The following is a 25,011-nucleotide window of genomic DNA, read 5'->3' as shown; positions in this document are numbered from 1 at the left end:
CGCCATGTAACCACCTTGCCCCTTGTATGTTAAAATAAAACAAACCCGGTACCGTAATAATGCTGGTAATATTTTCATTAAACCCCTCTTCTCTAATGGTACAGGCCACTTTTGTAAACACCGCACTACTATTTGCACATTCCAGCAGAGCAGACATGCTTAAAACAATAAATACATTTGGGTGCACAATACCAACATTGATATCATGCGTTACACAGGCAGAAGTAACAGATTATGTTATCCATTAGGTTTATAGCACAAAAATGTAGTCGATAGTTTTTCTGTAAAAATAGGTTTCACATGTTTTTTTTTCAAATCTTGGAAAATGTCAAGTGTTTGTATTTTTTTGAGTATTTATGAATAGTTCTTAATTCTTCATTCGAATATTTTGTATTAATTCAAAGTGAGTGCAGTGCTTCAGGAAAATCTATCGTATTTATCAAAGCATTTACTGAATCTGAAAAAATTCCAATGAAAATAATTTCTGAGGGTTTATTGTAGTTTAAGCTGGGAAAAAAACGTGTGTGCGGTATGTGTGTAAAGAAATATTATACACATTCTTATTGTGGAAGTATAATAGCAACACATTTGGATAACATTACTTTTAGGACATACACACAAAGCTGTACAGTAGGATTACATGAAACATGAACAGACTCAGTATGTGAGTCACACCATGTGAATCACACTAATGGATCTAAATGGGTTATAAGGATCACCTCATCCTTTAAACGAACAATCATACTTTATAAACTGGTTGTATATAAGTATATATACTTGACTGCTATTTTTTCTTTTCTGAAAAGGAAATAACATTGATGTCCCTTTTATGGTTAGAAAGTATTATTTCATTATTTCAGGAATTTATTTTACAACATTGCAGAGGTTTTAACACTTAGAAAAAAACACCAAAAGTCTTTGTACGAAAGTATAAAAATGTACCTTCACAGTCGATTGCCAATTTTCTGAAACAGAGAGGCCTTAGATTGATTTGACTGAATCTGAAGTGATAAAACAATAAAGAGAAGAAATGTCTCTTCGAGTCTTTTCCCTATCATAAAACCATCACTGTGATGGACTGAAAGATACTTTATTGCAATCTTTTGATCTATTTTCTACTCCAACAGGAACAGGTTAGCAACGGGGGAAAAAACAAGGCAGAAAAAACCAACAAAAAAAAAAATTCAACAAAATCTTCAGTGAACTGTGTTACCACACTGCTTATCCTGTTAGTCTCAAACCATTGTTCAGGCACAGTCTTTTGTGTTTTAAAGTTCCTTTATCATTTAATTATTGCTTTTTTTCTTCATCCTCCATATTTCAAAACAATATTCCGCTTCCCCACCGCCCAAACTCATTCCTCTTATAAAACTCTAAGAGTTGAGGTGCTCCACTTGAATGGTGGAGGCCGACACAGTGAGACAGAGGTCCTTGTGGGAAGTTAGATCCGCTACACTGACTGGCTTGTACTGGATGTCACTGGCAGAGACTGTTTTATACTGGTGCAGGTCAAATGGACAGGAAATGGTTTCTGTCTGGGGGTAGTTGCTCTGGCTCTGCCCCTGCTGGCCTCCTCCACTCCCAGCTCCCCCAAGTCGGCTCGCTCCTCCTTCTTCGTTTTCCACCTGGCCCTGAGCTGCAGTCTGACCCTGGGCCTGGCTTTGGTTGTGGTTCTGGTTCTGTTGTGTCGACCGTGCTGCTGCTGCACTCAACTGGTCTGGGTTGTGTTTCTCCATGTGTTTCACCAGATACGTCTCCTGAGATGAAGAGAGGATAGGTAGAGGGGAAACAGTGGACACATGACTACACGGTGTAAAGTAGCTGCCAGTTGTCTGACACCAGAGAGGCGATTCATAGTTTTTCATGCAGAAATGCTCTTCAGAAAAGGACATCGATCTTACTGAGGTATAAGTACGGTTGCAGAGCCCACAGGAGTAGATCCTTGCGTGTTTGACAGTGTGTGTGGACATGTGCACCTCCAGACTTGCTGAATCTACATATCCTTTATTGCAATTGGTGCACTTGTAGGGCTTGTCCTTGTTGTGTTGACGTCGATGAGACTATAATTGGAAAGAAAGGTTTCACAATAGAGCAAAGGGCTCTCCAGATAATAACATTACATGAACAAGAAGCTAAAAACTATCACACACCTGTAAATTTGAAAGTTGTGTGAAAGATTTCTCACAGCCTGGATGTGAACACTTATAGGGACGATCTCCTGTGTGGATCCTGGATTGAATAAAAAAAACAAAAAAACATATGCATATACATTCACAGACTCCTAGCACTTTCATGGTGATCTATCGGCGCGCAGGAAGACGCTAATGCAAGTGAGAAACCCAAGACCAGTGATTGACTTACCTGTTGTGCTGCTGAAGGTGACTGAGCTGTCTAAAGCTCTTTTGGCAGTACGAGCAGGAGTAAGGTTTCACTCCGGTGTGTATGCGGACATGTTGGGCCAGGTAGCTTGAGTTGGCAAATGACTTGGTACAATGTGGACACTTGTGAGGCTTTGACTCTGTGTGGTTCCTGATGAGGGCAGATATGAGAAAGGAAAACAGATAGTTATGGTATACTGAAAAAAAACATCTGCTAATGTGTATGAAAGTATAGAAAATGATCATCTCAATTTATCAAAACCTGTCAGATTGAAGCACAGAAAAATTAACTCAAACAAAATGTTGCCACTTAGTATCAGTTACAAATTATTATTATTATATTATATAAGCATTAACATTAACCTCTAAAATTCACTCAATCACAAAGTGACAAAGCACGAGTGTGAATTATTATGACACTGTCCTTTCATGCATGTCATTCTGCTCTGGGTGATTTGGAAGTCAAGAAGAAAAAGATATGTTGAATGTAATAATTTTGCTGAATGGTCTTATAAATGCACCCATTTAGTTAGTTTGTGCCGCCACAAACTTCTTTCAAATAATTTGATGAAAGAGACAAGCCAAGAAGAAAAGCAACAGGACGACTAGAATCAAATGAATGCAGAGAGCAGGAAAGCAAAGCATGGTAACAAAGGAATTCTGTAGTAATTTACCATTCAATGGAGAAAGCAAGAAAAAAAAGCATCGACAAGGAAGTATACCAGACAATAACTGGACAGTTTGAATGGGAAGCACAATGGAACAAAGTCTGTATTTGGACATGTATTTCTTATTCTGTATATGTGAGTTGTGTGTGTTTGGGAGGCACTGGCAGAAGAAATGACAGAACATGCAAACAAAAAGAAAAAAAAAAAACATAAAGAAAAAAATGCAATACAAGCTACACAAAGAGAAGCACAGTCACAAATGAAAAAAGAAAGAATGGGCAAAATATGCTCATTATATCAAATGAATATAACAGAGCTCCATGCATTTCAAATGCCCATTCATATGATGGTATAAATTATGAAAACATGTGAACTTAGAAAGATATCATTTGACTTCCATTTTTCTGAAAAGGTCACTTCTGGATGGAAGTGTTAGCATGCCAACATTAAATGGCTGTGAAATAAGCATCTGCACACCACTCCATCCTCTTCCCCAGGAGGAAGAAAAAAGGAGTCTGGGCTTCTAAAAGTCACTTTGCAGAGTAAGTTAAAGGACAGGGGGTTTGGGGTTGGTAGCTGGGAGGTGGGGTCTGCAGTACCGTGTGTGCTGCTGTAAATGACTGAGCTGCCTGAAAGATTTCTGGCAGTAGGAGCAGGTGTAAGGCTTGGCCCCGCTGTGGATGCGGATGTGCTGGGCCAGGTAGCTGGAGTTGGCGAATGACTTGGCGCAGTGAGGACACTTGTGAGGTTTGGCCTCTGTGTGCGACTTGGAGTGGATCTGCATGTCAGACTTACTGAGGAAGGTCGCCGCACACATCCGGCACCTACAGGCGGAGAGACACAGAATTGGGGAGGGGGGGGCCAGGACGGACAGAACAAGAAGGAAGGAGAGGGACACATATATAGAAAAGTAAACAGAAGAGAGAGAGAGTTGGAAGAAAGTAAAATGGACAAGAAGGAGACAGGGGAAGGAAGCATTGACCCACAGAAAGAAATGAGAAATGATGGAAAATGAAACTCAAAATAAAAAGGAAAAAAGGATCATGTAAGATATATAAATGCAAGCAGGAAGGGAGGGGGGGGTAAATCAAATGTAGAAGACGTGTGAACACAGGATAAGTTGTACGGAGAGGTATTAAGATACTTGAAAAAGTAAAAAGAGTGCTTGAGAGTTTATAACTCCAAGAGCATGCAATACAAAGACAAAGAGGACAGTAGCGACCAGATAGCAATTCATGTCCAGTGTGCGGAAACAAAAAGGGCATCTACGAAGCACTGATGTATTTGTAGTTCAAATACATTCGGGGAAGGAATCAACTATCCTCTACAGAAGCAGGCATGTTCTGCCACAACATGCAGTGAAGGGCAATCAAAGGAGTGTGTGTGTGTGTGTGTTTCAGATATTTTTTTATCAAGCCAGCCAAGCTCATCTACACAAGCTGGTCTTCTCTATGCTGATTGTATCAGGACACAGAGCAAGAGGTGTGCTTACATTCAGTAGCTAGCGCAAGGCGAAACAGGGATGCACAGCAGGTGTATTTTGACACTGTACCTGTAGGTCTTAGTGCTATCTTTTGTGCCGTGGTCTTCCTCTTCATTTGACAGGTCATATGGGTCTCCAGTATGATGTTGCAAAGATGCCAACTGTCAAAAATAGTATTCAAAGTTAACTTATCATCCTGTTTATTATCGATAGTTCTCTGTCAGAATCTCTTCCCTTTTTGAATTCTTACCTGTCCGCCAGCTGTCAGGTGAGCCAGTATTAGCGTTTCATTTCCTGTTCCACCCATTCCACCGACCCTGGAAAGTGCCGTCTTTTTTTTCCTGCCTCGCTTGGAGGCCGCAGGCATCACGACCACATGGGAAGACCCATCGCCTTCTTTTCTGTCTACAAATGAATCAAAAGCTCCAGGTTAGAAGGATGTAATCATCCTTAATCAAGTTGCAGAAGGTGTTCGCCAATACGCTGGACAATTCTCATGTTTATAAAAGTGCATATTCTTTAAAGTGTTAAGTACATTCAAACAAGGTAGGACAAAGAAAATCAGTGTTAAACTAAGCTATTTCTTATTAGATATTTAAACATAAAGCTCCTATAATGATGTAAACAACTTTAAATAAATAAGAATGCACAAACACACCAATCATTTATTGGAATGCTGTGACAGGATGTGAAGGATACATTTCTTTTTAAGGAAAACTGATTCATTTAAAAGTGAAGAACAATTAGTCACTGGCACTGCCACTGATAAGTCATTAAATTTAAAGTTGCTACTTTTCCCTGATTTGTTGCTATGCAACTGCTGAAAACAGTATGTGCTTGAAGAGAATAGAACTGGGTTGTTGCTCAGAGATTTTATAAAAAAGACAAGTGAACAAAACCTCTTTATATTTGTCTCATACCATGGACTGAACATGGTGAAAATAACACTCAGAAAAGACAACAGGGGCGGCCATGTTACAAATCTTTACAACAACTTAATGGATTACAAAACAATTGATTTTCTTCTTCTTGATTTTGGTTCTTCTGCTCATTGAAGGACTAAAAGGATAATTGCACATAAGTGTATATCAAGACAATGACAAAAAACAGTTAACATTGTCGTTTAAAAAAAACAAATTCCAGGTAAGACGATGCCTTCAGGTGCCCCCTCGGGTTCACTGACTTTCCCAAGGACACTTTGACATGCAGACTGAATGGGGCAAGTTAAACTGTACTTCTTTAGTCTGAGCTGTAGCTGTTGTCACAACCCAGAGAGACATATGGCATGGAAATATTTCTGTGTGTGATTTACCTGCAGAATGGAGTGCTGAAACAATCATGGTCGTTGCTGGGTGACCAGAGACAAATGACTGAGACGAGGTGGGTGACACTAACGTTCCCTGAGGAGTTGTGATGACCAGACCCGCTTCAGAGAAAGTCACAGGAAAAAAAAAGGACAGCAATCAGACTGTTAGAATTCACTTTTTCACATACTGTGTCATACTATTAAGCGACCTACTAGCCAGAGGTGTTTGGCTAGTGCTAGAAAAGAGTGTAATAGCACAGCACTTCTTCTCCGCGGTTTGTAGAAAGCCCTGAGGTTGTAGCATGAATTAGGACACAGAATTGTTATTCTGGCACCTACCCTTAGCCCATTGTGGAGCTTTGAGGTCCCATGTGACTCAGATTTAATTTGTTCTCATCAACTTAACAATTGAGTACATCACTGATTCCTATAGTTTAGAGTTAAAGTCATGAGTTCTTAATCCAGCCTAAACCTTTGATGTGGTTCAGATGAGAAACTTTACTTTTGTAAGATATTATTTAGAATGTATCATGGAATAAACAGGAACAGCCTCCCACTGAGAGAGACCCAGAGGCTTCTCGCTACGCAGACACTGACTCACCTGCTGTCATGATGCCCGTGGAGGGGACAGACAGCATGTTCTGGGTGCTGTGAGGAGGGTGGAGTTGTGCCACACTCCCAACCTGCCCTCCTCCATCTGTTTTTGTCCCATGAGTGGGGATGGTGAGAAGAGCGGTTTGGTAGTGTGATGCAGGAGAAGGAGAGAAGCAAGCACTCTTTTCCTGTTGCTCTTTCACTTTGTTCAGGAACATGGCATTTTCAATCTGTCAGTAGAAAGGACATGTTTCACTTGAGCAACTAGACTGGTTCATCTTTTTCTTAAACTCCCATTACACTCCTCAAAAAAGATACATCTTATATGACTCATAAAGAAGTGACAAACTCTTGATTTTTCCCCCCCGACATACCTGTCCTGATACAGTGGGGATTGGAGACCAAAAGTATGATGAATTGAAGTGAGAGTCTTCCATCATTTCTGCAATGACACAAATGCAGCTTTTATTAATTCCTGTAATTACCTCATTAGTACAACCCCTGGTTACTTTGTACAATGTCATAGAAATACTACAAACACATAAACAACCTTGCACAGGCCATAACAGTTCAAGGCACAGTAAGAATTGCATCTAAACACAACACTACATTTTGTGATCCAAATATTTAACTCAACCCACAAATGTAAACTGACAGATGTTGGCAAACAAGTTTTGTTTACACATGTAGGTAATACAAACCTACATTTCCAATTTTTGATTAGCTGAACACCAAACTGGATAGATTTAACTGTAAAATTGGTCCAAATTAACTCCTCGAGCTCATAAACCATACTGTATGTACACATCTGTATTTGGTTTCTCTCAGATTATAATTGTTTTATTAATTTACATGTGGCCTAATACAATTCCATTTTCGATTGAAGTGCTTTGAGAAAAAAACAGCAATAAGATAAATAGTTTCAACCACACAGTCCCAACTATGTTTTATTTACAACACTCAACATTTCCACTGTGTTGAAAAGGCCTATAATTAAAGTATTACAAACGAATTGGCACACATTGAATCTGTGACAGGTAATGCAGTCTTGGGACCAACCCTTCAGGAAGCAAAATAATATAAGAAAAAAAAATTAAAAAAATTGACACGCTTAAAAAGAGATATTCAACTATGTATATGTTAAAATAAAATGTACATTAAAATAAATACTAATACAATAAAGTAAATACTAACTCCATAAATGTTAACGCTATCGTCTATGTGGTGTAATTTTTAAACTTCCGATGTGCGACGCAACTGTAACAAATGGCTTTAATGGTTTTTAGCGCCAAGTTACAGTACTGTAATGACATAATGGTATATACAGCAGGTTCAACTTGTCCGCTAATGTTAAAGTTGACTCGACAGACTGACATTACATTTAATGTAGACCAGCTACCGACTATCGCTCACTTTAAAAACACCAAAGATAATATAGTCACGGTGTTGACAAAAAGCAGCAGCTAAACACAAGGACTCCATTTCGGTTCCTCTCATGTTGTAGTTAATCAGGCCCGACGCGCTGATTTACATACAGTTAGCTCGCAGACAGCACAGTGTGTCTGTAGTGCCCTCCTGCTTTGAAAAAAACATAACAAGCAAATGCAAAAAAAAAAAAACCAAAGGATAAAAAAAAAAAACTGCAGCGAAAAGAAAAAAAACCGATAGACAATCCTCACAGACTTCCGGCTGTGGAGACGGGTGGAGAGACGACAGCGGAGTCATGCAAACCTAACCAAAAAAATACAACCGAATGCATGAAGAATAGTGGCGTTTACCGATTACGGCGAATTCGTCTCCCTCCCCGGGACTCCCCTGGACCAAGACTCCTAGGAAACAGTTTTTCAATCGGCCTCAAATTCCTCCAAACCAGCAAAGTTTTTTCCCCTCTTGGCAATTTTTTTCAGTTTTTTTTTTTTTCCTCCCAGTGAAGTAGCTGCCTCATCTAAAGCTTCACTTCCTCCGGATAAGGTCGTCAGACAAAGAAGAGCGTAGTTTGATGTCACTTCCTGTGCTGGTGGACTGGCTAACTTTCTTGAAATCGTATCAATTTGTCGATTTGTATCCGTAAAACAGCAGCTAAATTGTGAATCTCCGCGGATTTGAAGCACATAAAAACAGGACTTTTGGTCTTAATTGGTTTCGTTTGAGCCTCAAGCCAGAATGCCGCATTCAAATGCCGTCGGAAAGCAACACAGTCAAAAGAGGTGTCAGGGCATTGACAAAATTATTTATCACTCTGCCAGATTTCCCTTCAATATAAATGCCACACCTCATATTGCGAAATTGTCCTCTTAACGAACTTTCCCCCCAAAAAATATGCAAATGTACTCTTCAAAGGTGTATTGTGTATTCCTGAGAATAGAAGATGTGTAACATGAAATGTACTGTAGGCTATACATACTACACTCAAGATGAATAACTGTAGGGTACTGTAAACTCGTGTCGTCTCCCAAGCATGGGTGGATTACCTGGGGGAGCCTCCAAAAGCCTAGGGCTCCGTGGAGGATTGAATTAAAGCTCCATGGGACCCCCGCTATCCAACACCCTGCAGCCATTGCTGTTGCCCCATTGGTAATCCAGCCTGGAGAGAGGCCCTGGAGATAGAAAATTGTTATTAATCCAACACCTTTGCCAAAGGAAAAAAAAAAGGTTATTGTGGTACTTTTAAGGCCAAACAACGTCCACTTCGTAGCTTCAATGTTTATTTGATTAATCAGGTTGAGAAAAGTTCGACTACTATCTTGATAATCAATTCATAATTTGAGCTATTTTAAATAAAGTGCCAAAATGAATGCCACATATTCAATGCTTACTGATTCTCAAATGTGACACTTTATGGATTTTCAATGTTCTTCAGTTAATAAATAAGAAGTATATTTTCTTTTTTAATGTTATGGCAGTGACAAAGACACTTAGAGGATGCAGCACATGCACTTACTGTTTTGTTATTTTTTTCAATGGCACAATAAACCTTTGAGTATACCAAACATTGTCACACATTGCTTTTCAACACAGTACATCTATTGTTGGTGTTTATTATTGGAACAAAATAAAATAGTTTTGCAAAAGAATAAAACGTTTATGGACTGCCTTCACAAAAGTTGATAGTATAAGATTTATTACACACTTTATGCTTTTAACTTGCCAATGAACTAATCAGAAGTAGTAGTATGTATAGACTTTTTAATACAGAGTGGAGTAATTATGGAGTAGAACAAAAACCTTTGCATTAGTTTATATATAGAATTATTCATGGTTTTCATTGTCCATCTTTGATTTTGCTCATGAGCCACATATCCACTCTGTAGCACTTTATAAAGTGGAGCAGTTTTGTTTTTTTCAGTCTCACGACTTGGGAGTCTTTAAAATACGAGCCAGTTGACTGGCACTTAAATGCAGCACAGCTCTACAGTTGACGTAATTATTTGACATTAGCAAGACTTTGTGTATTCATGAAACATCGGAGATTTAAATGCACAAACGATAACGTCTTCCCGTGGTGCCCAAGGGAAACGTTTCATGTATTTAAAAATGTCTCGGCATGTAAAGTGTTTCTGAAGGCAGTTCTCTCACGGCCCACACGGTGGCGCTGTAAGGACAGTACTACACGTCTACTCCGCCGTAAACATCCGGCGACACGTCTCTCAAACATAGCGCTGAACCGCTGCAGACGTCTTTATTTATTTAATCCTCTCCAGACTTTTCATAAATGAGAAATGTTGTGTCTTTGACGTTTTGAGACTCTGCCAGTTCGTTTTAAGTTTTTTTTTTTTTCATAACCTGCGGCGCTTTAGTCAAGCCCGGAGCTTCAAATGGGGGAGGTGAGGAAGCTGCAGAAGAAGTTAAGACAGATTGAAAATCTGGAAATAAAAATCAGTCTTACCTCAGAAGAGAGGTTCAAGGTACGGGAACACTTATCTTCCTTTCCCGTCCTGTTAATATGATCTGTGTAACCTGTTTGACTCTGGCAAAGCCTGAAAAGATTTCCCCCTTTGGTGTGAAACCGAGTTGTGACTGCAGCTCAGACTTTACTAAAGCACAGACATGGCTTAAGTTTAAATAAAACTCAAGAACAAATCTTCACCAAGACACGTTGAAGATCAGTAGGAAAGGTAGAGTTGCATATTAAAACAGCGCATTGAAGTAGGCTTATCACAGCACATCAGATATGGCACAAAGGATTCAAGCTCACTTGGTTAAATAAAGATGACATTTTAATGGCGTTATGAAGTTTTGAAGTTAGGCTTCTTAAACTAGAAGTAACAATTTTGCTCTCTTAAAGAAGAAAAATATGTGATTAGCATGAATTAAAGATAAAGTTGGGATGAATAATTTGACAGTTTTTGCCTTAGGAATGTGAGAGATCAGAAGCCCAGACTCTGAGCTGAGTGCATCAGACAAAATAATGATCAGGAGCCTCAGGAGAGCCTCACTATGTGAAAGGGCAGAATCTGAATGTTGTAAGTTATGGCCATGCCCTACAAAAGTGTATTTTCTTGACAGAACTTCCCCTTTTGCATTCACTGTTAAGAAGCACTTAAATAAGATAAGATAAGATATACTTTATTCATCCCAGCAGGGAAATTTAGGTGTTCCAGCAGCCAGCATACATACAAACACACAACACAACACATATATACATACATATCCCACACATACAAAAAAACATGAGCCCACAATACAGTTTGATATATGATATATGCAACTCAGGCTAAAGTTAAAAAAAAAATGTAAGGCTGGCCATGCTCACACCTACAACTTGAGAGGAGTTTGTGGTGACAACTTCTGTTATGCTTTATTTTGTAAGTTCCATATCCTAAATTCATTATCGCGAAAGACACTAAAATGACCAATTAATGAATGTTTAACAAAACCAAAACTAAATCTCTTTAAAGTAGAGGTCAACATGATTACAATAACTTATCTACAAATGAAAGCTGTGAACATAGGATTTCACATTCTTGTCTTAAAGCTCGCTGTTGTAACTGAATCCATTTAGTGACAAGTACTGTCTGTGAGTCTTTCCATTGTTAGATGCTACCTTTTCACTATTTGCCCCAATATAATAAACTCCATGACACTTGTTTCTTATGGAATTGTAGCCTAATGCAAGATAACCTCTATGACATCATTATTACATTAACATGAGTATTTTCACAGGTCAAACATAGATCTAATTGAGCCACAAAACACATGCTAGAAGTGTTTTCACAATCAAATGTTAGATCTGTTTGTGTCAAATTGGCGGAGTGCTCCTTTAGCAGAAGTAAACATCCCTTGATGTCAAGGAGAGATGCTTGATTCACTAATTTGGACATGTTTCATTACTCACATTAAGGCAGGAGTTCTATGTGTGTTGCCAGTAGCAGCCTAATAAATCTCGACAGTCTGAGCATGTTGGTTGTGCATATAAACAACTTGTGGATTTAGCAGCTTGGTTCACAACCAATCTCGTGCCTTCTCCCCTCTCAGATCTCCAGGAAGGCGGAGCTGCGTTCCAGATTGGCTGAGCTTCAGCTGCAGCTTTCTGGCCCGCAGCAAACTCTGGGGATTGTGGGAGACGGAAAAAAGGAGAAGATGAAAAGACAAGTGTAAGGAAGTGAGGGAGAGGTACAAGCGAGGGAGGGAGGGAGGGAGGGAGGGAGTGTGTGTGTGTGTGTGTGTGTGTGTGTGTGTGTGTGTGTGTGTGTGTGTGTGTGGGGGGGGGGTGCATAATTCTTCAAAAGCAACAACATTCACTCTGAAGCCTTTGATCTTTTTGTATGACTAACCAAACATACTTTGAGTCAAATGCTGTCACGCTTCAACAAAAAAGGGAACTTTCCACAGTTCAACATGTGTCATGTAAATATCAGTCAGGGATGTCATTCCCCCCTATTAAAGCTCCTCCTCCTCTTCCACCCGAATGAAACACGAGCATTCTTTCTGAAACCCGGCTCATTAAGGAGTAATGTTTTTGTTTGTGTGCGACTTCCTCCACAGGTAGGATGTTGTGTGCAGTTTGCATCTTGATTATTCATTCAGCTCTTGCTTTCTGCACTGGCACAGGGAGGATGCCCCCGAGGCCCTTCCATCACAAACGCCTCCAGCCTCCAAGATCCTTAAGGGAGAAGAGGAGTCCAGACCTCGAGAAACGCCAGCGCCGGCTGCCAGGCCGAGAAAGACAGGAGGGGGAGCAGAGACAGGTAGACGGCAGGAGAGGACAGAGCCTGCCGAGGTGTCAGCTCACAGCCCAGACGTGTCAGGAGGCAGTCCGGACTCTGACAACCAGAGGCTAGTGCAACAGGAAGGTGGGCTAATTCTTTAAATAGTAGCCGTTATAACATTGTTATTACAGTTAAAAGTACGAGGCAGTGACCTAATTTGTGATTAACATCTAAAATCAGATTATACATTAATGCCCTGAGGAGTCCTAATACACTCATATGACTGCCAGTGTTTAAACCAACAGACGGCTCTTGTTTCCCTGAAGACGAGACGCAGGCGTTGCTTCCTTGGAGCTAAATTAGCGCCACCCATCGCCTCAGCAAACTAATCCATATTGAAGAAGTGTGTAGATGAGCAAGCTGGGGCGCTGATGAGGCAACATTGCTAATTGCACAAATCATTTTTCTCTTGCAGAAGCAGAATTTTCATCCCTGCAGTCGTCTTGGGAGAAGGCGAAGTTCCGCTTGAGGCTGTTGGAGGGCCACAATGACATAGTCACCTGCGTGGTTGCTGTTGACAACCTAGTTGTTTCTGGAAGGTAAAGCGAGGCCTCGATTTGCATAATGGATGTGCAAAGTGAACACTTCACCTAATTTATCCCTTAATATGCTCCTGCTTTCTCCCTCGCTGTCTGACATGTATTTGTTTTTCTACCCCCACCCGACTGCTCGCCGCAAATCTCTAGCGATTTCCGCTTAACGTCTTTTAACTTTGCTTGCTTACGCTGCCTCCTCTGACTCACTGTAACTGCATTTTTTGTCTTCCCATCCCCGCTCTACCCTCCTTGTCCTCTAAGCCGAGATACGACAGTGAAGGTGTGGCACGTTCCCACAGCAACGGAGCACAAGAACCTGGGGGGTCACACTGGTGGGGTCACCTGTCTGTCTGCTCCTCCTCCTGAGTACTGCAGGAGGCTGGGTGAGGACTCGCATACACTCAAACACACACACAAACAAACACACACACACACACACACACACACACACACACACAAGTTCTTACATGTACTACAGCTGAGTAATTCTTGTGTCCTGCAGTCTGGTAATTATAGGAGCAGTTCATCAGATCAAGCCCAGTGAGAGATAACCTCAGCAGACACTTTAGAGAGCTTGGTGTCTGTCTGAAGCAGGCAGCCCTCCATCACTTGAACTCCAACGTCTCCCCTCCCACACTGTGTGTGTGTGTGGGGGGGGGGGGGCACACACACAGCCCAACTTAAAATACAAAGTCGAGTTTGCATCACATGAATGATGCTGCTTTAGTCACACTGTGTACATCAATATAATTATTTGTTTCTTTTTTTTTTTTTTAAATCCTGTCTCTGCCTTTGCCTCTTCCCCACAATCTGTCTCTTTCTTCATTTTGTACATCATCACTTATTTACAGCTTCCCTCTCGGCTTAATCTATTTTGTCCTCTCCTCTCCCTCTCTCTTGTCTCTGATCCCCGTTCCTCCCTTCTCCTCCACATACTTGTTCTCATCCTCCTCCTCTTTCCCCTCCTGCTCTTTTGTCTGTGTTTGCCCTCTCGCCAGCCCGGTCCCTGTCTCTGTCCGACAAGGAGAGATTTATTTTGAGCGGCTCAGCAGACTGCTATGTGAAGATCTGGGCCCTGAGCATTGGTACGCTGAACCACACAAACACACACACACACACACACACACACATACTAAAGTTGTATACGTGTTTTATTAAACTTGATGGAGCCTCAGGGCGCTGACTTGGAAACACGTGTGCACATGCTTTGTAATCAATAAATGTCTGTGTGACTTGTAGTTAGTGTTCTGGTAATTAAATGAGTATTTTTTTCCCCTGTTACCTTCAGGGCAGTGTGTGAAGTCGATCTACACATTCAACGTTGTGACTGCGCTCTGTTTTGTGCCAGAGGAAGACGGCTACATCATCACTGGGTCAGGTGGGTTTTTTTGTGTGGAAAAAAAGGTAGTTAATCACATCATATATATATTTTTTTATCTTTTCTGTACTCCTGTGCATGTATGTTTTCTAGTATATATGCTTGAATCTCACACTGCAGTCCTCTTCCAGGGAGTTAGTGTGTGTGTGTAGTAGGGCCACCGAGCTAAATCAGAAGGATGGTGGCAAAGAGTATAGGGCAGTCAGGCTCAGGTGTGTCGAACCGTGACCAACAATAATGACTGCCAGCCAGCTGTCAGCTCACGTTAACCTCACACTCTGTCTCTCCCTCAGACGGGGGGAAAGTTCAAGCCTGGAGCTGGCACACTTTCGAGAACTGCCAGTCAATCAACGCTCACCAGGAAGCAGTCACCTCAATCCAGGTGGGTCGGTCACTCTCTATAGCACTGGCCATGTAATATTAGAAGCTCAAGTTGTTTTTTTTATGACAAACTTTGTTAGGGAGGGGATGTTTTGCACAACCCTGGCGACGTTTCTCTCTGAGTAAAATCTCTCTAAAGTGGGTTCGAAACTTTTCTAATAGCTTGTTCTCCGTAAAATCCAAAAGGTATATTTCCTCACTCTTATCCTCACACAGTTTTTTCTTGTTTATTGCCGCAAAACAAATTCTGAGATATTTGTTAAGATGTTGGCTGTGGGGCTCAGCAAATTATAGAGCAAAGTGTACACATTTGGAGCAAAAAGGCTTTTTATGAATATTGAAATCCTGAGCTGCAAATGCACTGCTTTTTTTCAATTTGCAATCATCAAAATATGCCCGAAGCATTAAAGTGCAGCACATCATTGTCATCCTCTTTGTGATTATCATGCAAAGCACACAATCCATTTATAACCAACTGTGGCGCAGAAAAGTACATTTTGAAACAGTTCACACACGTCTCCATTTACAAACACACACACACACATGCACAAGCTGGGTAAAGACTCGTATCACCATGACAACCGTGTATCCCATGCCCTCCACAGTCTCAGGGTCCGCTGGTGTTCAGCGGCTCCACTGAGGGAGGGGTGTCTGTGTGGGAGAACCGCTGTTCGGATCAAGACCCCCTGAGGCTGCTGCATCACTGGAGCAGTGAGGTGACAGGCTGCGGAGGGGGGCCAGGGGGGCGCGTGACCCTCAGCCCGCGGGGCGACCGAGTGCTCCTGGCTCATGGTCGAGCCTGGCTCAAGAACCTGCACTGGAGGAGCGGTGAGCTCTGGAATTAGACTGGCAGTGTGTGTGAGTGTGAGTGTGTGTGTGAGTGTGTGTGTGTGAGTGTGTGTGTGTGTTTGTGGGTGTGCGTGTCAGATAGAAAGACTGAAAATTGAAGGCAGATGCAGGAACATTTGCATAATCCTTCCACCTAACATCTGTCCAATTAACACAGGAACCATGTCCAGACTGACCAATCACAGCAGCATCACCGGGGTAACAGATTGTGTTCACCAGACAGGAGGCCTCCTAATTGGCTCCTGCTATGATGTGGCAAATGGAGAGAGCTCGCTGAACAGTGAGTCGCAGAGCAAACCATGTGCAACCACAAGGTCTTCACTCCACTCTGAGTAGTGAAAAGCACTTAAAGAAAACATTTAAACCACTTTGTCTCCCCCTCCCCGCACACCCCCCCTCCCCCCCCCAGTCTTCTCTCTGCCTCAGTGTCGGTACCTGGCTTCTCTGACCTGGCCCCATGCTACCAGAGTCCTATGCTTTGCGACGTGGACCACAGGTAGCGGAGACCACCGGTGGGTAACTGGAGGTCGAGACCTCATCGTATGGGAGCAGCTCCCAAGCTCTGGAAAGCAGAGGTGAGATCAAGAAGTGTCAATACTACTCGGTTTAAAAGATTTGAGTCTAAACTACTAAATCATTTTTCTTATTTGCATATTCATCATTTCCTCCAAGGTCACGAGCATTGCTAATTCTTAAACTATACTGGGACTTTCAATATGCCACTGGATTAACATATCTTGACACACACTTCTGCCGGTATTAGGTGTTAAATAAAGTTAGGAATGATTGTTTCAGGGGTGATGTCACAGCCAGGAGAGACAGTCGATTGGAGTCCTGCTCGCTGGAGTCCGAGGGGGACACAGAGGATGACGAGGAGACTGATGGTACACACACACACACACACGCTGTAATTTCAGACCTTTTTCATGTCTTCATTTACTGACAAATACTCGATGAGTAACCGTGGAATCGTTGTTAAACTATCATGTTAATTATAGAAGATGTGTGTCGTGACGAATCCTTTCGACCTGCTTGTCAAATTTAGAATACGAAGAAAAAGACAGCGATGAAGGAAGAGACAGTGGGTGTGATGTCACAGAGGACGGAGGGTCTGCCTCATGGCTACGCTGTGTTCTTCAGTGAGAGACAGATTCTCACGCCGAGGACCCAACCGCCTCCAGACAGGAGCAGAAATTGAGAGGGAGGGGTGATGGCGAGGGAGGCGAGTGGAGTGTGACAGTGTCAGAGAGGGAGCATATGGATGGAGAAAGTGTGTGTGTGTGTGTGTGTGTGTGTGTGTGTGTGTGTGTGTGTGTGTGTGTGTGTGTGTGTGTGTGTGTGTGTGTGTGTGTGTGTGTGTGTGTGTGTGTGTGTGTGTGTGTGTGTGTGTGTGTGTGTGTGTGTGTGTGTGTGTGTAAACAGATTTTTTTCTATGTCAATATTATTTCCATACACAATAAAGCTGTCACAGTGTGACTCTGGCCTCCAAATTTGCTTCTCTTGTTGTCTTTTTTTTTTACATCAACCTGACCCTGCTTCTTCTTCAGACACCAGCTCGCCTCTCTCTCTGTGTAAATGAATGTAAATGACATTTTATTCCATCTTTATTCGGCTCCTTCCTTTCTTCCTCCCCCTCCTTTTTCTCTCTGGGGTGTCCTTCCTGTTTTTGTAAACATAATTGAAGAGTTCTTTTTTTATAAGAAAAAACCTCCCGCCTCTAAAATGAGCTTATTAATGTCGTCCTCGGTATCATTTCTGTTTGCATCATCAAATCCATTTCTTTTCCTCTGCGTCCATTTAATTGAAGCGTTAAAAAAACAAAACATAATTAGCATTTAAATCTCTTTCCTACAGTCGCTTGCCTTCCTCACATCGCTCTCTCTCTCCTCTCTTACTCTAGCAGACTCTACATGTCTCCGTTGCCTCGGCAACCAATGCTTTTTTCCTCCCCTCCCTTGCTCTCTGTATCTCCCCCTTCTCTCTGTCTCCCTCTCTCATTCCCTCTCTTCACTGCCAGAGGTAGGAATGATAACTGATATGTGTCGGAGCGCTTGTGTGTCTCTGTCCGTCTTCGTGTGTGTGTGTCTATGAGTGACATTTCTGTGGCATTCAGGCAGCGCTTGTAGATAGGAAGTTACCTCTCTCTGCTCAAAGTGCCACAGAAAGTGTTGGCTCCGTGCATGACGCCTCTAATGATGATGAATGTTGCTGCGCTCAGGTGTGTGATCCTTGAGTGTGTGTGACAGAGCAGAACGGACAATGTGTGTGTACTTTTGTGTGTTCTTGAGTGCAGATGTGGATGAACATGTGGTGCATAATTGAGTGTTACATTTAAAAGCCCAGGGGTGCGTTTGCATGTGTGTGTGTTTTGTAAGTAATGACAGTTCTGCCATGTTTACATGTTTACATGTTTTTATCTGGTAACACTGAAGAAGAAAAAAAGCTGGACCCTCCCCCTTTCTTTCTCTCGCTCTCTCTCTCTCTCTCTTTCTCTTGCCCCTCTGTCCTTCCATACAGAGAGAGATGATCGGAGGAGCGGAGTCTCAGTGAACAGAGCGAAGCGATGGAGAGATGGTAAGATGGAAAGTATCTGAGCTGAAGGATGGATGTATGGGGGAGCAGATGCTTAAAATGTCATTCTGAGTGATAGCGGGCATCATTTTCTGTGCTGATGAGGTCGTGCAGGGTACCTGTAGACAGAAAGACAACTTCCCTGTCACTCCTCCACCTCTCATCCTTTCTTCTCCACTTTTCTTCCAGCTCCATCTCTCCTGTCGCACGACTGACTGCCCTCCGCTGCCTCATCTCCCTCCTCCTTATTGCTCTGGTGACACAGCCCTCCACCTGTAACCGTGACGACAGCGAGGGCGAGGAGGATCAGGTGGACACCCTGTCGGTCCAGCTGTCTGTCACAGCCCAGGTCACACCCACTCCTCTGTGGGCGGTTGTCTGGGGTCCCACGCAACCTCTGGAGGATGAGACCTACCACTTTCTCTCCAGCCAGGAACCTGACCCCCTGCACCCGCACGGGAGCCAGCAGGAGGACAGCTCCGCCATATCTGTGAATTGGCCTTTTCCCAGTTCAAGCATGCAGCCAGGAGAGGAGGCACCGCTCGAGTCTAGAGACCAGGAGGGAGCGGACGATGGAGAAATGGAGGTGGAGCCTGAGGAAGGTGGGCATCAGGATCTGCACATGAAGGATTTGTAAATAAAGGTGTCCACGAGCCAGTCCGTGTGAACACACACACACACAAGCCACAAGTCCTCCAGGGAATGAGCTGTCAGCAGGGTGACGGGGAGCTGTGTGCAGCCGGCTGTGTCTGTGGCGAGGAATGCCTAATAAAGTTCTCATCACTCACAGCAGGAATCGGCTGCTGTCAGATTACAAGATACACAGAAGACGTCATCAGATTAGAGTTAGAGTTGGAGGCCAACGTTCTGAACATTCAATGTCATGTTTCAGCCGGCTTCATTTATTTCTTCTTTTGTTCTGGATACAATGATACATGGTCGTGGTGGGAGAAATAAATAACGGTGTGTGTGTGTGTCTTTGTTACAGTGGACCCTCAGTTTTATGTCACTGTGACCATCTCCTCCCTGCTCATACTGACAGCAGTCATCATAACAGCAAAACTCTGGTAAGAACCCATTCTCTCAATAATTGTGTGTGTGTGTGTGTGTGTGTGTGTGTGTGTGTGTGTGTGTGTGTGTGTGTGTGTGTGTGTGTGTGTGTGTGTGTGTGTGTGTGTGTGTGTGTGTGTGTGTGTGTGTGTGTGTGTGTGTGTGTGTGTGTGTGTGTGTGTGTGTGTGTCACATTATATAAAGTAAGGACTTGTCCTGATTCTCCCAATTTCAGAATGTTGTGGAAAAAGATGCAAAATGCATTTTGGTGTCAATTCTTTTTTTAACTGGACACTTTGAGACTGGGAGGGTTAATCTAATTATTGTTGCTCTTAGAAAACACTTTCTTCTTCTGAATAACATCAAACTCAGCTACAGCAGGGATGTGTTTTGGTCAATTATAGTTCTTCTTTTAACAAAGGTTACCAACCTTGGGGTCAGGACCTCCTTTGGGTTTTAGAAGAGAAACCTAATGGTGTACCCAGATAGTAAGCAACATAGCATCAGAATACAATGTTCACTTTGATTTTCAGACAACTTACTATTGGAATTTGTTTTACAAGGGACTGATAGAATATGATCAACGTGAATTCATTGAGTGTCCTGAGGTGTAGAGCGGTCACAACATTTAGAAAAAAGAAAAATGTGCTGGTAATTTCCATTTTTACAGAAAACTTCAGATGTGCCAATTCTTACCAATTAATGTGCCAAGATGTAAATCAGTTTGGCACCAGATGTGTGAGTTTAATGAAGATGCCAGATGTTTGGTCCTCATTAAAGATGAGACCTTTTGCTTTGGCAGATCTGAATGTGAATGTGCATGTTTATGGTTGCATCATTTCTATACGTTCATCCTCCTTTCTAGTTAGAGCTGAGTAATTGCTTACTCATGAATTTCTAACATCATTGTGGGCCTGAAAGTCGTGCAGATGTGTCATTTTGTGCCATTAGACATGCAATTATTAAATATTCCCTGTAACCAATGGGATGTGACAGGATGCAGAAACAAACCTGTTGTCATAGCGATAGAAGAACTTCAGTGGTGTCAATGTTCTTCAACGGCCATCAAAGCTCTGGGAGCATGTAAAGAAGAGGGACGGGGTAAACAAAGGGTGGGTTAAACACAGGGTGGGTTCTGTATGTGTTTAAAGTGAGTACTGCACTCATGGCCATTAGCTGGAAATGGGGAGTCATCTATGTGATGTAGTGGAGCACTGCTACGCTTTGCTGATCAAACCAATAACACCTCGTTTATTTGACCACTGGGACTCCTCTCCTTCTCCTCCTGCTCCCATCACCTTGCTTTTTCTTCTCCTTCTCCCTTTTTTCTCACTAATCTATACTCGCTCTGCCCCCTTTTTTTTTTACTGTAATTCTCTTATCTGATCATCGTACCCACGTTCCTATTATGTTATAATTTTACATTGCATTGCCTGAATCTGTATAATTTGTTCTCCTCCATATTTTTCTCATACTCTCGCTTAATCTCAGATTTGCTCTCACACTCCTACATTATCTCCCCCGCTCTCTCTCCTTCCCCCTTTTTTAATTGTTCTTTCTCTAAATACCTGTGTTACCCCCCTCTCCCTTCGGGTTATTTCGCTTACTTCCAGTTATCATCATTGCCTCACTCTAACACCGCCTGTCTTTGTACAGCTGGTACTCCTCTTATCTCCTCCGCCAGTCTCCCTATCTTTCCCAGCACTGCCAGTCCGGCTGCAGATCAACAGATAATCCTGCAGCTTGCTTTGAGCTGATACATGATAAACCCCCCCCCCCCCCTTTTTTCTCTCTCTGGCCTGCTCTGTTGTTTCGATAACTTACTTCATCTACACTAGCTATGGATGAAAATCCAAACTCTGCCTTTTATGCAAGTGGCCTTGCATAAAAGAGTGAGAATTGCCGGGGTTCAGACCGGAGACGTGGCAGCAATCCCCTCTCTATAGACTGGCTCATGCTTCAGTGTCATAAATGTGTAAATAACACCATGTGTTAGATGGAGAAAGTGCTGGGGATTGAGCGGGGGGGAGGCTACAGATGGACTGAAATGATAGCCTATAGTGGAAATTGGCGACTGTCCAGTTCATTATGATTATAGAAGCGCAGCATATGTGCTCAGTGATTTTCCCAGACCTAAAAACGTCAGTGTGGCTAATTTTCCAAGCATTTTTGTGTGTAAAAGTGTGTTTGCGGAGGGGTGTGTGGAGTCAGACAGGTGTTGCTGAGGGAAAATGAGGGTGCAGGATGGCTTTTATGGCAGCGAGAACACCTCTGCTGGATGTCTAAGTATCCTTAAGAGCCTGGACCTGTGACTCCCAGCTGTGTCTTCCTTAACTCACTCTCCTCACCACTATTTCCTCGCCTTGTTGCATCCTGCCTACCTCACCCCATCAGACTCCTTCCCTCCTCTCCCTCTTCTCTCCCCCACAGTGCCTGTCTCCTCTACCCATTCCTCGCTCTGCCTCCCTCTCCCCCCTGACAGCGTTTTAATGAGTCCAATGAGTGCTCTAATTCTCTCTCACAGTGGCAGTGTAATGTGTTCGCTGATGCTAAATGGCTCGCCTGTTCTTGATGCTCTCTGACTTTGTTTCTCCGTCTCTCCCCTCCTTTTTTTCCCCTCCTTTTTTCCTTATCTGCTCCTCTTAATTTCAACCTCCTTCCTCAATCACTTCCTGCTCTTTATAACCTTCTTTTACTTATCCGTCTCTCTGAAACTCCAACTTTCTTTGTGTCCTTTAATCTCTGTTTCTATTCCTGTCCCACTTCCTCTTGGTCTCTTTTTAACATCCTTTTTTATTTTTTTCTGTCCTTCCACCAATCTTTTTTTTCTCTCCCTCTCTTCCACTCCCCCATCCCTTATCAACCTCTCTCCATCCTCATCTCTTCTATCCCCAATCTTGTTTCCCCCAATTTCTTGCCTCTCTCCATCCCCTCTCCTCCTCTGTCTTTCTCTTCCTCTTTTTGTGCCACCATCCTTCTCTCCAAGTTATGATCGCAGCTGTTCCCAGCATCCGCCCCCGCTTTCCCGTGGCGTGGCTCCCCCCCTCTCCCTTGCGCTCCCTCGCTCCCTGGGTTCGGAGGACAGCCGGCAGACGCTACACAGCACCTCCTCCTCCTTCACCGACAGGGAGAGGTAATGAGTCGCCTCGGCAGCTCGGCACAGTCTGGGTATATATGATTCTAATGTGTGTGTAGCTCTGGATAAAAGTTTGCTTCTTAGTGTGTGTGTGTAAAACAGCCCTTTTTTTTTACCTTTAGTGTGCATGAACATGTAGAATAATTGGACGGTAGTGCTATTCTCCAAGGAGTGCTCAGGGCTGGAGTGTTGCTGTAAGAAGTCTCTGTGTTTTAAACTCCCTCTCCAGATGAGTCATCATGGGCCCAGCCACCGTCCATGTAATCATGCTTTTATTTAAGGGTATTCAAAGTTAATCTCAGTCAGGGAACTAACACTTCTCCCTCTCGCTTCCGTCCTTCCTTCTCCCCCATCAGCTTTTCCTTTCACCCTTTTCCTCCTTCTCTTCTGTCTCTTCCCTCTGCCGCCCTCTCGGTCCCCTGTGGTGCAGCTTTCCGTTTGCGTCTACACCACTTTTTCAGCTTCGGGCCTCTCGGTTCGGCTCGCCTTGTCTTCTGTTTTTTTTTTTTTTTTTTTTTTTCCTACCAGTACCAGGGCTCCCCAAGCTTCCCACAACAATCTTCTTCTTCTTTTATTTCCCCCCCTATATTCCTTCTCACTCTCACTCTTCTTCTCTTGTGTCTCTTGCTGTGTCAGGATCCCAGTAGTGAACCTCTGAGGTGACTGTTTTTCCATATGGTAAACATTTCTACAAGGCCTGAGGAGGAACATCAACACGAACCAGAGGGTGTGCCCGCAGCGTCGTTTTATTTTCTCTGAAACTGTGAAATGAATTCAGGGATCCCAGGTATCCAGCCATCACAAAACTCCTTGGCTCCCCTGAGGTCTTAAAATCATCTCCCTGCTGCTCCCTCCCTGGTTCCTTCCTTCCTCCCTTCCTCTATGCTCTGTGCTAATTTCTTTTATGTGGCTCTGCATCACTGTAACCTGCTCCTTGTTTTCCATCCCCTGTATGGCCCCAAGCTCTGCCAAAATACCCAACCGCTCTGTGTTTCGACCTGCCTTGACTAATTGACAAACAGGCAGTTTAACAGCCATGCAGAATCTCATTACCCATGAAATGCCCTACCTGTGCTTCCACAACTGTTTCCAATAACTCAGTATTAGCTCTAATGCAGCCGACTGTTCTTTCACTCATTTTCAGTTCAGTGTAGCAGCCTCGTATCTGGCGGGTATAGTGTTAAAAAGCCTTTCACAGCATCTCCAAACACTGAACGGGGTATTTCACAAAGCTCATTGGCACAGCTCTGGCCAACAGGCAATGTGTTTAACATGTCACGCTCCAAAAACTGCTGTTTATCCCCCCGCTTTGGGCGCTTGAAATGCAAATAGTGTGGATTTTTCCCTCTGCAGAGTGTGCAGGAGTCTGTTTTGTTTAGTTTTTTTTTTCCCTCATGATTTGTTCTCTTAATTATGTGGCTGACGTTCACCCCTTTGTGGAGCACCCTTTGTTCCTGCTGGACTGTGTAGAGGTGTGTTAGGCATAGAGAACCTCCACTGGTGGAGATTTAAAAAAAAAAAAAAAAAAAAAAAAAAAAACATAAAGCAAAAGGGGGTTGGATGGAAGAGACATTCCTGTTGAAAATCAATGTTTCCCAAAGGTTTCGGATTGCACACAACAAAGACAGATTTATTTCGTCATGGAAATGAGCATCTGTGAACTGTACGCGAGATCAAAGGACTGACAAGTACCACAAAAAGGATTTTATTTTCAGTGGACAGCCTAGAATCTTAACTTGGAAAACAAAACCACAAAAATCTTGCTTCATATCAGCATCAAAAAACTACATATCCAAAGGAAAGAAGTACATCAAGGAGCATCTTCTCTGCCTCTCTGAATCTGCATGTATATAGTAAGAAAACTTGTAAGAGTCGCTTCAAATCTATAATTTATAAATGTCTATTTTATCTATCAGTGAATTAAATCTTAAAGAATCTTCTGAAGCCAAATGTCAGGTTGCATTTTGCAACTTTTCGGAGCATCTTTGAGACATGAATCCCCTCCAGTTACACACATTTCCACTACAGACATAGTGCTGGTGGCTTCATGCGTGGCTCGTGTAAAAACCTACAGATATAAAGTCTTGTGATTTTTAGTAGCATTTCTGTATAAATGTGGTCTTTCTGTACCATGGAAGTTCAATAAAGACTGGCGTTTTAGCTCTGTGTCTGTTTATTTCTGTGCATATTGAATGAATTCCCCTGGGAGCGGTACGTTCTGCAATGCTTTATGGGATTGACAAAGCCTACACTGTGCATTTTAATAGCTACCCCTGTATCCTAATCTTTTTTCTCCTTGAAGTGAACATTTAGTCCTCTGCCTTGCATTGATTCTGAACCATAAGCTTGGCATTAAATAGCCCAGCATGTGCCAATCATGTCTTTAACATCGAGCAGCAGCTGAGAAAAGGAAGAATAAGGCGGCTGTGTGTGTGTGAAGCTTTCCCTTATCTCCTCACCTCATATGGATTC

At 42.8% G+C, this 25,011-nt stretch overlaps 3 protein-coding genes across 7 annotated transcripts; 2 read left to right on the top strand and 1 right to left on the bottom strand.

Moving 5' to 3' along the window:
• Positions 1–478: 478 nt before the first annotated feature.
• Positions 479–8,556, bottom strand: znf384b (zinc finger protein 384 b). Of its 3 annotated transcripts, XM_020649110.3 has the most exons (11): positions 8,208–8,550; positions 6,804–6,871; positions 6,437–6,659; positions 5,842–5,955; positions 4,780–4,934; positions 4,599–4,690; positions 3,646–3,870; positions 2,362–2,529; positions 2,151–2,229; positions 1,902–2,060; positions 479–1,757 (listed from the first exon to the last, which is right to left on the bottom strand). In XM_020649110.3, exons 2-11 carry the CDS (start codon positions 6,867–6,869, stop codon positions 1,374–1,376), a joined length of 1,665 nt encoding a protein of 554 aa, XP_020504766.1. In that variant the 5' UTR covers positions 6,870–6,871; positions 8,208–8,550; the 3' UTR covers positions 479–1,373. The 3 variants fall into 3 exon arrangements, with proteins under 3 accessions (XP_020504766.1, XP_065813884.1, XP_020504767.1); XM_065957812.1 differs by having other exon boundaries at positions 479–2,060; positions 8,208–8,556; XM_020649111.3 differs by lacking the exon at positions 3,646–3,870 and having other exon boundaries at positions 8,208–8,548.
• Positions 8,557–9,962: 1,406 nt separating this feature from the next.
• si:ch211-154o6.3 (uncharacterized protein LOC563854 homolog) lies at positions 9,963–17,190 on the top strand. Its single transcript, XM_020649136.3, has 13 exons — positions 9,963–10,334; positions 11,905–12,023; positions 12,481–12,722; positions 13,054–13,177; positions 13,436–13,557; positions 14,173–14,259; positions 14,463–14,552; positions 14,846–14,934; positions 15,539–15,761; positions 15,940–16,062; positions 16,192–16,357; positions 16,578–16,666; positions 16,828–17,190. Exons 1-13 carry the CDS (start codon positions 10,245–10,247, stop codon positions 16,923–16,925), a joined length of 1,662 nt encoding a protein of 553 aa, XP_020504792.1. The 5' UTR covers positions 9,963–10,244; the 3' UTR covers positions 16,926–17,190.
• A 138-nt stretch (positions 17,191–17,328) lies between these two features.
• Positions 17,329–24,699, top strand: pianp (PILR alpha associated neural protein). Of its 3 annotated transcripts, XM_029280268.2 has the most exons (6): positions 17,329–17,801; positions 18,300–18,356; positions 18,543–18,955; positions 19,342–19,420; positions 22,390–22,536; positions 23,176–24,699. In XM_029280268.2, exons 2-6 carry the CDS (start codon positions 18,346–18,348, stop codon positions 23,195–23,197), a joined length of 672 nt encoding a protein of 223 aa, XP_029136101.1. In that variant the 5' UTR covers positions 17,329–17,801; positions 18,300–18,345; the 3' UTR covers positions 23,198–24,699. The 3 variants fall into 3 exon arrangements, with proteins under 3 accessions (XP_029136101.1, XP_065813885.1, XP_020504796.1); XM_065957813.1 differs by having other exon boundaries at positions 17,329–18,356; positions 22,390–22,571; XM_020649140.3 differs by lacking the exon at positions 22,390–22,536 and having other exon boundaries at positions 17,329–18,356.
• The last annotated feature ends 312 nt before the right edge of the window (positions 24,700–25,011 follow it).

Source organism: Labrus bergylta, chromosome 8, assembly GCF_963930695.1.
Source record: "Labrus bergylta chromosome 8, fLabBer1.1, whole genome shotgun sequence".
NCBI lineage: Eukaryota > Metazoa > Chordata > Actinopteri > Labriformes > Labridae > Labrus > Labrus bergylta.
The sequence above is the reverse complement of the archived record's forward strand: the minus strand, read 5'-3'. Positions and strand labels throughout refer to the sequence as shown.

What these genes read in the sequence shown, in the direction of transcription:
- znf384b (XM_065957812.1), bottom strand. Translation starts at nt 6,869, where the DNA reads ATGATGGAAGACTCTCACTTCAATTCATCATACTTTTGGTCTCCAATC. An exon ending in CACGGGCATCATGACAGCAG is followed by an intron (nt 5,956 to 6,436) that starts GTGAGTCAGTGT and finishes CTTTCTCTGAAG; the next exon opens with CGGGTCTGGTCATCACAACT. An exon ending in GATAGCACTAAGACCTACAG is followed by an intron (nt 3,871 to 4,598) that starts GTACAGTGTCAA and finishes CTCCGCCTGTAG; the next exon opens with GTGCCGGATGTGTGCGGCGA.
- si:ch211-154o6.3 (XM_020649136.3), top strand. Translation starts at nt 10,245, where the DNA reads ATGGGGGAGGTGAGGAAGCTGCAGAAGAAGTTAAGACAGATTGAAAAT. An exon ending in TGGAGAGAGCTCGCTGAACA is followed by an intron (nt 16,063 to 16,191) that starts GTGAGTCGCAGA and finishes TCCCCCCCCCAG; the next exon opens with TCTTCTCTCTGCCTCAGTGT. An exon ending in GGATGACGAGGAGACTGATG is followed by an intron (nt 16,667 to 16,827) that starts GTACACACACAC and finishes TGTCAAATTTAG; the next exon opens with AATACGAAGAAAAAGACAGC.
- pianp (XM_029280268.2), top strand. An exon ending in GGAGGTGGAGCCTGAGGAAG is followed by an intron (nt 18,956 to 19,341) that starts GTGGGCATCAGG and finishes TCTTTGTTACAG; the next exon opens with TGGACCCTCAGTTTTATGTC. An exon ending in TCCTTCACCGACAGGGAGAG is followed by an intron (nt 22,537 to 23,175) that starts GTAATGAGTCGC and finishes TTGCTGTGTCAG; the next exon opens with GATCCCAGTAGTGAACCTCT.